The following is a 16,517-nucleotide window of genomic DNA, read 5'->3' on the forward strand; positions in this document are numbered from 1 at the left end:
CCCCACAGCGCCAGCCCCGGCCCTATGGGGCTGCGTGAGGCTTGGGTCGCGGTCTGAGACCCCTCGTGGGGCCGAGGGGGTGGGATCTTAGGGTTTTAGGGGTCCTCTGAGGGTTTGGGAGCCATTTTGGCTGGCTAAGAGGGTCATAGGACTGGGGAATTTGTGGGCCCCTTGCAGCTGGCTCTGGGGGGTTTTAGGGATCCTGTGAGACTCCCTGCAAATGTTCCTGTGGGGCTTGGGAACTCTGTCAGGTTTAGGGGATGCCTTTTGGCTGGACCTGTGTCATTTCAGGGCCCTGTCTAGCTGGTTGTGTGGGGTTTGTAGGTACTGTGTGGTTTAGGGCACCATTTAGCTGGCCCTGTGTTGTTTAAGGGGCCCTGTGAGGCTTAGGCTGTGTGGTAGCCGCATGAGGTTAAGGGTCCTGGTGGGGTTTAGAGGCCCCATGTGTCAGGTCCTGTGGGGTTTGCAGGCCTTATGGGGCTTGAGGCTCCTTTCAGTTGATGCCAAGGGATCTGGGGGCCCTGTGAGGGTTTGGGAGCCATTTTGACCCTCTCTGAGGGACGTGGGGAATTCATGGGCACCTTGCAGCTGTTCCTGCAGGGCTTAGGGGCCCTGTGGGACTGAGGGATTCTCTGCAAGTGTTCCTGTGGGGTTTGAGGTACATTTTGATTGTTTCAGTGGAATTTGGGGACCCTGGGGGGTTTAGGGGATACCTTTTTGCTGGCCCTGTGTGATTTGGGGGCCATGTCTAGCTAGCTGCGTGGGGCTTGTAGGTGCTGTGAGGTTTGGGGCACCTTTTGGCTGGCCCTGAGGGGTTTAGGGGGTTCCATTGGGTTTAGGGATCCCCTTTTGTCTGGACCTGGATATTTTGGGGGTATTATGTGGCAAATCCTGGGGCATTTAGGGGGCCTTGTGAGGCTTAGGATGCATGGTAGCTGCATGAGGTTAAGGGGCCCGCTGGGCTTTAGGGGCCCCATGTGGCAGGCCCTGTGGGGTTTTCAGGCCCTATGGGGCTTGGGGGCACTTTGTGGCTGACCCTGTGGGGCTTGGAGTTCTTGTGGGATTTAGGGAATCCCTTGTGGCTGGCTCTGTGGTATATGGGGCCTGTTGTAACTGACCCTGGGATTTAGGGGACTCTGGGGGACTTAGAGGCCCCATGTGGCTGGCTCTGTGGATTTTGCAGGCTTTGTGGGGTTTGGGGCTCCTTTTGGCTGATCCTGAGCGGTTTGGGGGCCCTACAGGGCTTAGAGCCCCCATGCGGCTGCCCCTGTGGGGTTTGGGGCTCCTGTTGGCTGGCTCTGAGGGATTTGGGGGCCCAGAGAGTCAGGCCTTGTGGCATTTAGGAGTCCCTGTAGTGTTCAGGCTGTGTGGTCAGCTGTATGAGGGGGTCCTGTGAGGTTTGCAGGCCCTATTGGGTTTTAGGAGCCCTGTGGGGTTTAGGATTCCCTTATGGATGTCCCTGTGGGATTTGCAGGCCTTGTGGGATTTAGAGGCCCCTTGTGGCTGGCCTTGTGGGATTTAGAGGCCCATTGTGGCTCCATCTTTCAAGCTTGAGCCCTGTGGGGTTTCAGGGGCCCCAGTGGGGTTTTGGGCCCCACATAGTTAACCCAATGGAACTGGAGGCCCCGTGGATGTGGTACCTGCCTGATGCAGGTGGTGACAGAGAGTCTGTCCCAGGAGCACGCGTTGGGCCCTGCTCCCCTCCAGCAGCAGCACTTCTTCACCCTGCTGTGGGGCCAGACACAGCACAGATCTCCGCTTGCTGCTGCTCACTTCCAGTGCTGCTGCTTGTTGCCTGTGCTAGCTGAGCTGCATCATCTCTGTGACAGAAGGGTAGGTGACCGTGACTTCCAGCCCTGAGCAGTGCCACCTGTCCTGCTTTTTATCCCAAATGCGCCGTAGCAGTAATGTCCTGGTGTTTGGGGTCTCCCTGCAGCCCTCCTGTGATGCGTGTCCCTGTGCACCATGTAAAGTGAAAGTCTGTGGGATGGTGTTCATTAGCCTGAATTGGGCTAAGTTGCCCTTACGTGCTGTGTTTCTGATTCTGTCTGGGGTCATACTGTGCCCCGTTCCCTTTCTAACCCTGCAGACCTTTGGCACAGCATGGCAGCCCTGCTTAGGGTCTGGCTTGCTGAAGTGCATGACTTTTTGGTGGCTTGTAGAGAGGTCTAAGTGCAGTGGCATCCTCCCATGTGGGAGCTGAACCCATCTGGGTGGGTTAGAGGGAAACATCTGCTTTAAGAATTTTCCTTTTGGTGGCGGTCAGGAACACCTATGGGAATGCATTAGGCAGTTGCATTTATGTTTGGGGCAACTGCTTTATATTAGGGATTCTGGTTTTCTGACTGTATGTCTGTTTATTATAATTTGTAAAATCAGAGCTCAAAGAAAAAAAAATACTGCAGGGAATGTTGATAAACAAGCACAAAATAATGTAGGGCCAGGTTCATAGCCTGTGTTAGTCTTCCATCTGCAGGTCAAAATTATATTTCCTACCTTCCTTCCCCCAGGCACAGTTCAATATAAACTTTTAGTGTAAAGAATGCTACTTTAGAATCTTTGAATCTTTGAAATCTTTAGAATCTTTTTTTTCAACTTTAGAATCTTTGTCTTATCTTTGATTCCTTCCATATTTTCTTTTCTCTTCAGATCACTTCAAGAAAAAGATGCTCTTAATAACTTGCCTATGCAGAATAGGGCAGGAAAGAAGCAAATGAGGTGTGGGAATCTGTTCCCATGTTCTTACTGCAATTTCAGTCACTTTGAGGTGTTTGGGTGTGGAGGGGGGGGACTTTCTTGTTTGTTGCATCTGAAAAGGGTCATGCTGGATTCATCGGGAAAAAGTGAGGAGAGAAAATATGTTCAGAACACATCTAGAAACTACTTTTGTGTGGAAGCAACTGTCAGAGTAGACAGAGAAAACGGAAAGAAAACAGGCTTCAGTTGGTCTTCCTGGCAGTCCCATCCCGAAGTTGTTCTTAGAAAAAAATCTCTGTTCCTGAAGTGACTTGCAATCAATGGCTGAAAAGATGTCCCAGAATCTTTCTACAAGTGAGAAAAGAACAGCGTGTAATATTTCCTTGTCCACTGCAACAGCTAAAGTACAAATCTTTACCATGTTTTAGCAGCATAAGAGTCCTGGGTGTTGGTGGTCCCTACTAGACTGGTAGCGTGCCTGTGGGTCCTGTAGTTACGTGACTAAAATTCATGTTTCACGGTTCTCCCTGAAGAAAGCATCAGGATGCCTGAGTGTGTGTTCCTTCCTTATCCTGTGATGATGCAAATTCCAAGTCTCTGCCAGTTGTTAGAGCTGCCTGCTGACTACCTGGCGTCCTGCCTGAGGACTGGCTGACCCACCTCCTGCCAGAGAGGAAATGGCTCCTCCTGGGGCCTCTGCTGGTAGGCATCCTTCGGGTTTGTAACCTCACCTACAGCTGATCTCCGGTCAGCAGATGCCAGGTTGGGCAGTGTAGATGCAGACTTGCACGTGGCCTTTCCAAAATGGTGGTTTGGCATCTACCTCTCCTGTCAGGGTCAGACTGACCTCAGACAGCGGCCTCCCTGCTGTGGACCAGATGGGCTTGGCGTGGTAACCCAGTAACAATAATGCAAGGCTTGCTTGTCCTGTTTTTGCTACTGTGTGCTGGATGTGAGGGAGTGCTGTGAGCAAGGATGACTTGTCCTTCGGGGCCTCCTGAGATAGAAAAAGGAATTTGTGAGGCTCCATGTGGAAGTGTTTCAGAGAACATGCTCTGTGTGTGTGTGTGTGTGGGGGTGGGTATTAAAGAAAACTGCCCAGATGAAGCACTTGGGTGGTGGGAGGAGTTTCACCTGCGGAAAATCACCCCGGGGATGTCTCGGGGCTTTCGGAGAACTACTGCAGTACAAAATTTTGTAGTTCAAGGTTCAAGGGATCAAGGTTGTATTCATCTCTCTATCTCTGTTTAGTTTTTTTATTTTTGTGTTGGCTCCTTTGCACTCAAGCTTCGGATAGTACGGGGTAACATCACGAAGCTTCCCATCTGCATTGATCAGCCTCTCTTACACATTATTTATTAAGCAACATCATGGATAAAGTTACTACATAATTAGGCTTGGAGTCCAAAGTGTACGAAGACATATGAAAGATCAAAACCAGAAATGTCCTTTTCTTCCTTAAAAATTACAATTAAGAATATCGGACATTGTTTTCTCTGTAATACTGTGTATAAAACAGTGATAATTCTAGAAAAAATGCTATTCTTTAATACTAGAGTTCTGGCTCACTGTATTTGATCTCAATAAAAACCTCAAATTTATATTAAAAAACTGAAACTTTTAGTGCCATTCTGAAGCTAAGAAGACTTGCTTTTGGAAAGTAAAACAAGTATTGTATCTTGGCTTTATGATGACAAAATTTTTCATTTTAGGATATCCAGCAGGGGGAAAACTATATTTTATTTTATTGGATTCATTCTTTCCAAGTACGCTGTAAGCATGATTGCAGGTAGCATTGATTATTTTATTTTAGCAGCTTCTATGAAGAGATCAAAGCCTGAGTATTGGTCAGAGAAGCTGAGCGAAGCTAGTCAATTATATTGATAGTATATCTGGGGCAAACCTTGCCATATCCTGCCCCCATTTATTGGGGCCAGATGGTAGGCTGAGAATTTGGTTAAAAAAAATAATCCCATCTAAGCACACACAGTGGTGGGCTTTGAGCAGTGATTTTCATCCAGAAAAGAGACCTCGGAGATGTGGTAGGTGGTTCTGCAAAAGCACCAGCGTTCTGCTCAGCAGAAAGTCAGTTTTTATTAGGAAGGGAAAAGAGAACAAAACTGAGCGCTGTTATGTATGTTGGTGGCTCACCTGCTTCTGAAATGCCGCGTTTACTTCCTATCTCAAAAAGTGTGGCAGAACTAGAAGAGAGGTACAAATTACAGAACTGACCAGGCCAAAAATAAGTTGTGTGGAATGGCTTAATGTACACGGAGTAAGTATCCACGCTTAGGGCTGTTCAAACCGAAAGAGTCATCTAAAGCCGGTTCTAGGTGATGTCTGTAGTCTTTAAACAGCATTGCGAACCTAATGGGGAAAGGTGGCACGCTGGCTTTCAAAGCTAACAGACGTCAACTGAAATGACGGAGCAGCCTTCCAAGGTGAAGATTATTCACATCGTTAAGCTGTGGCAGGCTGTTTAGTAAAAACATACCGCTGTGCCTGTGCACAGGAGGCTCCCGAGCCACGGAGTTAGGGGATATCGCTGTGTGCCTTCACTATCCTGTTCCCTGAGCATCTGGCATGGAAGCTGGTGTGAGAGGGTTTCGGTATGCCTGATGCTGTGTGTTTATATTTTGCTTTACATGTTAGTCTGGGTAGAGCAGTTAGTAGCCTAAGGGCGTTGTAATGGTCTGTCTCCGTGCCAGCAGCAGCCGCCTCTCGCTCCAGCTACCAACGCGTCGCTAGGTGCAGTGTGGGTAGGTGTTAGCTGCCTTGCTGTGGCTGTGCCCTGCTCTTTCGGGGCTCAGCCACTAGGTGCCCCTGTCCCACAAGCAGGAAACCGGAGGAGACTTTGCAGTGGGAAAGCAGCTGCTTCGTGTGGCTGTTTTTGCAGTAGGCGACGAGGGGAGATCGGTGGTTCTGAGCATCGGGCCACGGCTCCTTGGAGAAATGCATGTTGCAGTCCTCTGTGACATTTTGTCATTTGTCATTTCCACCTCTTTGAGGCATCAGCCCGCAGTGCACCCTTCGGCTAGGGTGGGAATCCATCCTTTCTTGGTGAAGGAGAGAGTTTGGAGAGCAGACCTGGGTGAGAAGAGATCAGGAACGGCTACATGTGGGCAGAAGCAAGGAGAACCAGGCAGAAAGCTGCTGAGAGCTGGATCGAGCTCTCTGTTTTGGTGGTGAGGTCAATGCAAAATACGTCTGGAAGACAGTAAGTCTTGCTGTGACTTTAATCGACTCTGCTCCCCGGACAGAACTGACATCATATCAGATCTATTTTGCTTTGCTGTGATGACTAACACAGTTCTGCATCAGACACTTGCATCTTCAATGATGTCTTTAAAGTTCAGTGTCAGGATTGGATGTGATCACCGATGAAAACATGATATGGATATGGCTCAGTGCTCAGCCTGACTCTGTATTTGACATCTGTCTGTACCTGTGCTCACCTTTGCACGTCTGGAGGGTGAGCAGTGCACGAGCATGACTGTTGTCTTGTTTGCTTAGCTATATGGACAGTTTAGGGTGGCAGTGACCGGGGTCTTCATGACATTGAGCAATAAAATTAAGCTTGACAGGTGACCTAAGGTCTCCGAGTAGCGCTGAAAAGCCCCTGGTGTTTCATTTGGTACACTATGAAGGTACCTGGTACTGTATACCTTGTAAAATAACGTATTGCTCGCAGTGTGCAAATGTTTTGGGGGTCGTGTTTTTCATGAACCTTCAATATGGAGTGCCTGCCCCCCTGGGACACCCTGACAGTGTTGCAGGGCCTTCTCTGACGCAGCAATTCTTCAGCACCCGTGCCAGTATCTTGATGTTCATTCTCCACAGCCACCACTAGGGCAATAGGTTTGCCTGGACTTGTCCTGGTCAGTAAATTTGTGGCTTCAGGTGCCAGGTTTGCCATTCAGGAAGGTTTTGAGTATCTGCCGTGAAAGCACTGGGCACTCTGCAGTTCTCTGAAGGTCTCTCCTTCTGGATCTTCTCCCAGCTGGTGCGCTTTGTGAATATTGCGGTCAGTGTTTTCAGAGCTAGAAAGAGAAGAGAAGGCAGCTGGTGAGGAAGAAGGGATTCCTGTTCCAACGCAAAGCAAGCCAGAGCAGGTGGTGTGCAATCAGCATCCTGCTGCCCGGAGACTGGTACTGATAAAATCCATAGCTCAATTTCAGCCCAAAATGTTTCCTCACAACTGGTGTGCTAGAAGTCTTGCTGTAGCTTACAGAGGCTCTTCTGGCCGCTCTCCCTCCTGCAGGTATGGTCAGTAAGGCACACCTGTGAGAGGCAGGTCGTCATTGGCATCACTGGACAGCCCCTGGGCTGGAAATAGCTGCAGTTAGCTGTGTCAGCGCACGCAAGCCCAGAGGCAGCTTCTAAGGCAAATCCTATCCCCCCATCTGTCTCCTGCTGAATACTCCAGGGACTAATAAGCTGAGAACTTCTGCTGAGCTCTTTTTCCCATAGAATGGCTCAGCTTGGAAGGGGCCTTAAAGATCCTCTGATTCCAACCCTGTGATTCCCAACAGAATCAGAATGGCTTGGGTTTGCCCCATGGTTCATAGCGGTTCTCTTTGCAGAGACTTTCTAGTGCTGGGTGTGCCCCCGTTACAGCTGGAGGCTTCTTGGAGCGAAGCTGGGCTTGGAGTTACCTGGGATGTAGGAGATGGAGGCGGCGGGGTTGTCCTTTCTGACACGTTTAACTGCCTTGCTGGTTTTCCGGGACTGGAGCTCTAACAGAAGCGTGCTGGGATCACTGGTCGTAGTAGCTGCTGGGCGTCTCAACAGGCAGGCACAGTGCGGCTCCTCTTCCTCAGCTGTGGTGCTGGGCCTGGTGCTGCTCTGTGCACTGCTGCCCTTTAGGCATGGCACAGAAAGAAAGTGGATGAAAAGAGCATTTCCCAGGGAAAAAAAATAAAAATAAAAGCTCTGCTGGGGCTGGATCTCTCTCCAGGGAAGGAGCTGCCCCTGACCAACACACTGCTGAAATGCCAGCATGGACACGGACGTGACCTTGGAGAACGTGGTCATACGTCAGCTGTGCAATAACCCTGTGTGGTTTTTCTCCTCATGACAAGCAAGCTGCTGGGCTGCTGAGGCTTTCTGGGGGGCTGGTCCTGGCTGGCACGTGGCCATTCCAGCTGCCTGCAGCTCAGCCCCGAGCTGTGCTGCCCGTGCCAGGGTGCAGCACCAGCAGGACACCTGCTGATGGGTCACTGCCTGGAACGTGGGGACAGGGCTTGGTCTGTGCTGGAGAGCTGCTTGCTGCTCGTCTTTTATGTATTTTACTGTGTTTTTGTTTTCAGATGGGCTTTTTAAAGCTAAGCTTTTAAGAATTGTAAGTATTTGGCAGCTCATAAAGTTGCTTGAAGCAAAGGGGCAGTTTTCTTGCGAAATTTCCAACCTCATGGCTTTCAACCTGACACAAGTAATGTTTCATCTCAGTTCACTTTCTTGTGGGCTCTTCTTACAATGCAGATGAATTGAAGAGAAATGAACTGCTTGTGGTGTAGGTGGACATGTAGTAATGAAGATATTTCTCCTTTGGGATTTCTGCATCCCTCCCAAGGTGTTTTCAAATCAGCAAGCTAACAAGAAGGAACCTGATGCATATGGAGGGACTCTTCCCAAAGAAGGCTCCTGGATTCAGGGGGCAGCAGAGTGCAGATTTTTGACACTTAAAATGTGAGCCCGTCTGCAGGTTATCACTTGTTCGCTTGACTAGATCGGTTGATATTGTTTCCTTTTGGAACGAGGAAGGTACAGCGACACGGTCCTTTACTGGCAGGCTTGGAGCAATCTGATGGAATCATTCCATACGTGTTATTTTAGGCACGTATAGGGCGGGAAAAGGGAGTGTGCAACACCACAGCATTTCCAGTGTGGTGAGTTTGAAAGCTGATGACTGTCACAACATGAAGAATTTCTCAGTCCTTAGTTTGCTTGGATGATTTTTAGTTGTTATTTGTTTGCCCTTTGGAGAAACCTAAAAAAAAGTTGCATTGTGACATTTCTGGGGGGATGGAAGCAACAAAAGCAGGAAATTCATCTTGCTTCCCCTCCTGGTCATTTGTGAAGTGGGGGAGAGTATCTGTTAGCTGACTGGCAGGATGGATGAAAATGTTGTTAGGGACCTTTACTGGAGATCTCTGTGGCTAATGTTAGTAAAATGGATGTGATCCCAACAGAAGGAACATAGTTTGAGATTTAGCACGTCTTTAGCTGCTTTTTGTGGAACCCGTTTCCCTGGAAAAGGCAGAACTAGCTCCAGAAGGCAGACTGAATGGGCTGAGGTGGAGGTATAATCATAGCTGATGCTGGCCTGGGTGCTTAAACACAGTTCTCCATGTTTCTTGTAAAATCTTTGGGATTTTTTTTTTCATCTGGGTTCTTGCTACTGAAGCAGCAGCCCTTCCTGCTTCTCCCATCTAGTTACTGAATCTTCTTGTGCCTATGAAATCTCCGTTTGTTGTAGGAAGCTCATGGAGGGATGACTGTGGTAAACACAAAACTAGAAGCATTTGGGGTGTACCAGCAGTGCTGTTCTACTTGCTGGATCACACAGGTAAATGTGTTAGGGGCAGAGCTCTGACGGAAAGTGTGTTTTGCCAGGACAAGGTGTTGTGGCAAGGGTCAGGAGAGGAGCAGGGCTGGGGCAAAGCCAGGAACTTGGATGAGCAGAGTTGCTAAGCTTCATGCAAATCAGCAGAGGAAAAAGTTTGGGTCTTTTCCAAGGTCATTCTGAGCCTGGCTTGAGACCAATTTCTTCTGTTGTTGATGATGGAAATCAGACCCATGCTGCCTGAAACAAGCTTCCAGATTCTTCAAAGCATACTCCTGGGGGTGCCATAGCTGCCGGGGGTTTGTGAGGGGCGGAAGGGAAGGAGAGAGAGAATTGGGTTGACTGGAAAAGTTAAATGTGATAGCAGGAGTGCGTGACTGGCTGACTCCCTGACTGGAACAGGATAGAGCTAACACTCATATAAAGCACTCCTGCAGCTGACATTCCTAATGACATTTTCACCCACACTGCCCATTGCCCAATGCACTCTTTCCCCTGTGTCCTTTCTAAATCTTGTGTGCTTAATTCAGACGGTGCTTTCTGTTCCTGGGACTTGCTGCTCAGAGGAAATGTGTACATGCTATTCAGGTGCTGCCACTTCCGAGGGATCTACATTTTTCAGCCTTTATTTCCTTCCTTTATTTCCTAGAAATCACAAGCTGAGGCTCTTCCTAACCACATGGCCTGTGTAAGCCAACTCCTGATCTTTGCTGGGGTCTCACAAGCACACGCTGTTGTTGAGACCTCTGGCGTTTGACTAATGAGATGAAAACTTTCCGAGCATATTTAGCTCTTGTGGATTTTGTCATCTTATTGCATTAGGTGTGGTAGTTGATGATTGCTTTGGCTATAATGGGTTGTAGCATGGTGGAATCCATAGGAAGTGGAAATAAATTAATGAAATTGATTTTATTTATGGCAGTAGATAAACATGAAAATCTGAGTATTTAGATGACTTAAATCAATACAGGAAAGTGAATGTGCTACTTCTGTTCTGCTTTCCTTTACAATTCGATTGCTTATTTTGCTAATGTCTGGTAGTGTTGTAATTGCACCAGTTCATGAAGTTAACTAGCTGAACACTTGACTCCTGTGTTTAGAGCTCTCAGCTGAAGTAGGCATGGACAGGCAATTTCAGTCAGTGTGCATTTGATATATTCACACCACAGCTTTGACTCTCGTGGGGTGGAACCAATCCCAGATTTTTTTGCCTTTTTTTTTCCTGATAGTACCATACCGTGTTGATACTGTTGTGAGTGGCTGTGTAAGGAGTTCAGATGGCTGTTGGGGGAGCATTAACAGATAGGTTTCTTCGATGTCTCCAGCTCTGTGGGAAGAGTTGCTGTGCTCTTGTGCGGGGATCTCTGTGTGCTCAGAGGGAGAAAAGGCATCTTGCTGCTTCAGCCTTATGAGCTGGGACTGGCGTTCCCTAGTTTTCCTCTGTGATCATCTGCTTTGTCTGTCCTGAAGGTGAATGAGATGACATGGTAGAGTATTTCAGATCCTGCCTTCCTCAAGTGAACAAAGAGCTAGGACCCTGCTGCCTTTGGGTATAAAATGGGTTTCTTCCCATGGGGTGGTTAATTTAAATCCTGCTGAACATTGGTTAGTGCCAGAGTGAAAGGAGTGACAAGGACACCCCAGTGTAGAACATCTTCAGGGAAAGGCAGTCTTCACTGCACCCAAAGCCTCCAGCCCAAGTTCCGCTCCTGTGCCCTCTGTAATGGTGTGCAATAAAAGCCCCTGCTCAAAAGCACAGACTCTGCTTAAGCCAACTGGCCTTTGTGGGGAGAAGCCTGTTTCTGGGGGTTCCTCTAAGGAAAATGCTAGTGCAGAGGGGTGTGTTTGTTGAAGGGCAGAAACATTAGTATATATTGTTGCGTATAACACGTGATCAAAGTGTCTCCCATCCCCATGGATGATGATGCCATTACACAATTAATTAATTCCCTTACTCTTAAAGTTTCTTCACTGTTATAAAGATATCAGCTGAATAGACAGAGTTGCGGTTCTTGGGTTAAAGTCCTGAAAGCTTACTTGAGAGCCTCAGTTATTTTTTCAAACTTCTCTGCTCTCCTGCCCTAGAAAAAAAAGTTTTCCAGTTTGTCAAAATCATGTCCCTTCTCTCCTTCCCAGCTAAATGCCATTATAGATCCATATCGCCTATGTTTGCTGTCCTGTTTAAAGACAGAGCCAACCTCAAGCAAGTGTATCTGCTTAGTGCTTATCTATCTGTAAGTTGAGGCAAATGCTTCAATGCAAAGCCCTGTGTACAGCATTTGAAGCTTTTTATCCTATATTTTTCTCTCCCAGGGTAACCGTAGGAAGGGGGGAGGAGTAGGAACAAGAAGAATTTAAAAAAAAAAATCAGTCAAACAAAAAAAACAACCCAATTTTGCAAATCCTGCCAGTCTGGGGCACCAGGCATGAAGCAACAAGGCAAGTGCTGATTGATCAGGGATGCTGTATGTATGGTGAGAGGCCAAGGCCACCTTAAGTAACACCTATGAAATGTTAACTTACGCTCCTACCAAACCCGGGAACATCCAGCACTGCCTGGGCTGGTGCTAAAGGGGGTAAAAGGAGAAGAAGGGAGGAAAAAAAAAAGATACAAAACTAGGCTGAAGAGATGATGTGTATTTCCTTTTCAAAGAGTAACTATTTCTAAAAGGGAAGATTAAATGACTCTTAAGCTTTCCAACTTTGGGAAGAAACTTTCTGTGGAAAGCTTTCCGTATCTTCTCACGTGACATTTGTTGCAGTAAAAGAAACGTTAGAGCCTATTATAGCAGAGTATTTCCTGCTTAGGATGAGTTTGGTTGAATGAGGCTGGGAGATGAAACTTACCCAAATACTCAAGGTATTAGCCCAACAATTGGAACTGGACACATGTTCCACTGTTTCAGTGGAGCTGATGTGTTTTCCTGAGCCTAGGTTTAGGCCTGGCCCATCCGTATGTGCTGGGACCAGCAAGCATGTTGTTTTGGGAGCGTTTTATTTAGTACAGGGGCTAGGTAGCAATAAACTGGCCTAGCAGTGGCAGTTACGGTGAATTGGATTTCAGAGCTGGCTGTGATGCCCTGTTGTTCTAGGAAACGTACATCCATGACATGCTCTTCTGATCTGGTTCTCTTTTCTGGTGGATGCTTGCTCGCTCTCCTCCATTCCTGGCTTCCCTTTTGGGTCCTGGTCGTAGCTCTGAGGTCCCAGCCCCGGGGTGGGTTGTGATGGGCCTTGCCAACATCCTCTGTAGACTTCCACCATGAAGTTGGACTGACCAGCCTGTACCACATCAAAATGCCCAGGAAAACAATTTGGTCATAAAAGTTTTGATTTCAGTGAAGTTATGTTTAACTGGGGAAAAGTGATTATCAAGTCAAAAAGAAAAACAAAACTGTCCCGTGTTGTCCCACAATGTGTGCTGGTGTGAATGTGCGCACACAATTTTGAGTGCATAAGTTAGCAGCTAAGGGACTGTTTACATTGTGGCCTTCGTTCCAGATAAAAATCTATTTATTTACAGTCTAATCAAGGGCAAGGCAGTTTTGTTTTCCTTTCCTGGAGCAAACAGTGGGGTATGATAACCTATCAAATATTCACCCATGATGGGACAGCCACAGAAGGCAGCGAGCACAGCACAGATCTTGAGCAAATGTAGCTAATCTTGCGTTGTAAGGTCATGTTATTTTTAAACTGGGTAAAGAATGAGTAGCATAGGGGAGACAGTGTTTGTGCAGCCCTTTTGATTTGTTTTTATTTCTTAAAGCCAGTTTGGCCTTTTTAGTGATCCATGGGAACAAGCCGGTGAAGTGGCTGAGCCTCTGTAACCACAAGGGAAAAGGGATGACTCCTAATCCTGGCCCTCATTTGTAAAAATGTCTTTTTACAAAATGTCAGGGAAGGAGAAATCTTGCGGGCTCCAAACATCGTCCAGTAAATAGAGTTCAGCTCTGGACTGAAGTCAGACACTGCAGGACTCCTATGTGGGTGGCTCCAGGGCTCCTGGGGCTGGTCTCCCTTAGTTGTATTGCTGTGAAAATAAGAGTTGTGTTTGAGGTGTGGTGCTCAGCTGGGTGCTGGGAGCAAACTGCACTTTGTATGGTCATTATTACCCACGGGCAGTGCTCTTCTGGCTGCCCTCAGTTTTAGCTGAGTAAGGGTTTTCTGAAGCTGGCCTTTTGGAGTAATTTCAGATGCTCTAAGGGTTTTCTTTATTTTTGTTCCAAGTCAGCTGATCTAAAAGGAGCTGCTAATCCCAGTGGCAATGGAATTCGACCCATTTTCAAGACTTTGATTCTTTTTCTCTTGCTAAAGATAAGAGCCTTATCTTTGTCAAGTTTGGGTGAGGCATAGACTCCATATTCCAGACAGCAGATCAGCACGCCCTGAGATACTCAAGCCTGAAAGAAAAGTTTAATCTCCTTGAAAATGGATTTTCTCTAACCTGAGAATAGATATAACAGTCGTGTTGTCAAGCATTATATAAACCTTCCTGGTCAAAAGCTGTCTGGATCACAGCTTATACGCAAAATTTGGAAAAGAAGGGAGGTGCCATAGTGGTTGCAGTTAACAAGAAATTTATCCTTTATTGTTTTGTACAAGCTGTCTCTTTATGTGATTTTGGTTTGAGATTTTTCGATTATTTTGTCACAGTATTTTTTTTTAACCTTTTACAAAGTCAGAAGTCTTTATTGTTGTTTAAAAGCATTACATAGGATGTTAAGTGAAAGTGTCACAGGGCCCTGGTGATCAGTGACTGTGTCCTGAATCCCTTTCGTATTTGCAGCTGCCCCTGGATACTTTGGTTATTTGGAGGCACGTTTCCTTCGTTTTGTGAAACCATGCATTGGCCATGAGAGTATGTTTCCAGAGCTGTTTACCTCGCAGACCTAAGTTACTACTAGCTGTCAGCTAGGCCAAACCAACGTTTCTGAAGAGAAGTGAAACTGCATTCTAGATTGGTTCTAATGCTTTTTGACATGTCGGTTTAAACAAACAAACAAACAAAAAAAACACAATCAAAATCTTCATTTATTTCTTAATTTGCTTTTTTGGTTTCTGTTTTGAAAACAAAGAAAGTAAGGAAATTTTTAATTTAAAAGGAAAATTATGATTCTCTATTAAGAAAGAAAAAGTTCAGCAGAAGTTCAAATAACTACTTGTCCAAAATCTGATTTCAGTGAAATGTGACAATTCTCTTTTAAACATTTGTTGTTGTTGTTGCTTTGTTTCCTTGGATTCCCAAACTTTCGGTCAGAACTGGAAAGATGGTTTGAGTTAACAGTTGCTGTGTTTTCCATCCAAAAGTACGAAGGTATCTATTTTCTTCAGACTGAGGCATTCGAGGCAAAGACCTATGAGGAAAAACAAGCTGAATTTTGCACTGTATCTCAAACCCTCACCAACCTGAGTTTTGTGCATCTTATCGAAAGAATAATTGCATGTTGTGTTTTCCATTAATGTAAGTTGTCTCAGGGCTCAGATCTGGAAGTTCTCCTTCACCCAGACACCCATGTTGTTGTCAGTGAGAACTGCAGCACTGGGATTTAGGAATAAAATTTCTTTGTGCTGTTAAAACTGGATTTCGCACTCTTTCATATTGAGTATTCCCTTCTGCATTGAACTGTTATGTCTGCTTCAGTAGGATTCTTGCCGTTTCTCATGCAAGGTCTGCTCAGCAGAGATGGGTCGGAATGTGTCCTTGCAGGGAAAAGCATCAAATAAAAAGAATATGAAAACAAGGGGAAAAGGTGGGAGTCAGTTCTGCTGGTGAACTTGTACAAGCCAGTTACAGCTGTCAATAAAAGCTTTACATCTTTGTCTTTGGAAGCAGGTAAACTGCCCTTGTGTTCTCTCCATATTTAGCTGTCTTTGGCTAGTAAATACAGATGATAGGAAATAAATGAGAGTGAAGATAGAAAAAGGCAAACGAAAATTAAACATCCGATCGTGTAACCAATCTGAACTTGCTATCATTATGATGGCTAGGAGTAAGATTTTTCCAGATGGTTCTCCCTAACAATTTTTACTCAACCATGTTATTTTGTAGCTGCTTTTCTTCAACAGGAGGGCCTTTCTCAGAGACACTCAACTGAAAAGAGCAGAGCCGATCTTTTGAAACTCTCACGAGGTAAAACATTCGTCATGAGGAAACAATGAAGTGGACTTGTGGAGGACTGCAGAGGATGGTGCCCTGATGCGTTTTAATCTGGTGGGTGAAAAGCTGCATTTAAAAGTTTATGGTTAAATGCTGCTGTGCTTACAAAGTCGTACGTGACTTTAAAGAATAGACCTGGTGAAGGCATCATGCTTATTCATAAAGTAAGACATCAGCTGCCCTGTCAGGCTGATGTGGTATTGATTAACAGATCAGAGGGATCACAGAGATTTTTGAGGAATCACAGAAGTGTGCTGTAAAGCACCAAGGCCATCACTATGCAAAGTCCAAAAACAAACAAAAAAAAGCAACAACTCATTTGTTCATTTTTACTTTGTGTCATGTTCCTGTAAGTGAGAAATAACTGGGGAAACTGAATTCCTGCAGACAGGGAGGGAGAGTTCTTTCCTCTGAATCACAGGACCATTTAGTTGGGAAAGACCTCTAATATCATCTAGTCCAACCTTGAAGTGTGCTCAAGGGAAAGCAGCTTTCAACGCCCATAAAAAATGTGGTGGGCAGGAGGGTCCCATCAAGTAGCTGGGAGAAGGTTATTCATGTAGAGAAACCACAGAAGGAAACAGAGTAAATAGCCAGGTCTCAGGGGCTGAAAAGACTAGGGAGAGGACAGGGCAGTTTGCAGCAGCACAGCAACAGAATGGGGTGGCTGGAAAACAACCTGCAAGCAAGAGTGCACCTGGAGGGACACGGTGGGAAGCCAGGTGTAGGCACGGTCCCTTTTTAATTCCTGTTCTTGCTTTCCTTGGTGCCTGGGATTGTTTCCAACTAAGAAAAATAAATCATCATGGTTTCTGTTTGATCGTTCCTGTGTGGTTTTTTTTAATCAGTTTAGAATTAATTTGGTCTTCTTTGGGAAGCTCAGGGAAGAGTAAAGTTTTGAGAGTTCTAGGTTATTTGGGCTATTGTTGCATCAATTCTCTGCTCTGCTGAAACTGGAATAGTGCAAGGAAGGCTCACAGTTTACCCAAATGCAGTCAGGTCAATGATAGGATAATAAGTAAAAGAAAAGTCAACAATCAGCAATGTTTGGCCTTTTGGGTAACTGTCAGTCTCTCCATCTCTGAGGAACAAGCAGGT

The 16,517-nt window shown here is 46.2% G+C and overlaps 1 protein-coding gene across 3 annotated transcripts in view; it reads left to right on the plus strand.

Moving 5' to 3' along the window:
- The first annotated feature begins 15 nt into the window (after window positions 1–15).
- The window catches only part of CPS1 (carbamoyl-phosphate synthase 1), a 142,741-nt gene continuing 126,239 nt past the window's right edge, over window positions 16–16,517 (plus strand). For 2 of the 3 annotated variants that reach the window (XM_066999293.1, XM_066999295.1), the window contains exon 1: window positions 16–15,473. Coding sequence is in view for 1 of the 3 variants with exons in the window: in XM_066999295.1 (XP_066855396.1) it covers window positions 15,459–15,473 (15 nt within the window). In the remaining 2 variants the exon portion in view is untranslated. The remainder of the gene's footprint in view (window positions 15,474–16,517) is intronic. The other variant, XM_066999292.1, reaches the window with a different exon arrangement.

This window comes from Anser cygnoides, chromosome 6 (genome assembly GCF_040182565.1).
Source record: "Anser cygnoides isolate HZ-2024a breed goose chromosome 6, Taihu_goose_T2T_genome, whole genome shotgun sequence".
Lineage (NCBI taxonomy): Eukaryota > Metazoa > Chordata > Aves > Anseriformes > Anatidae > Anser > Anser cygnoides.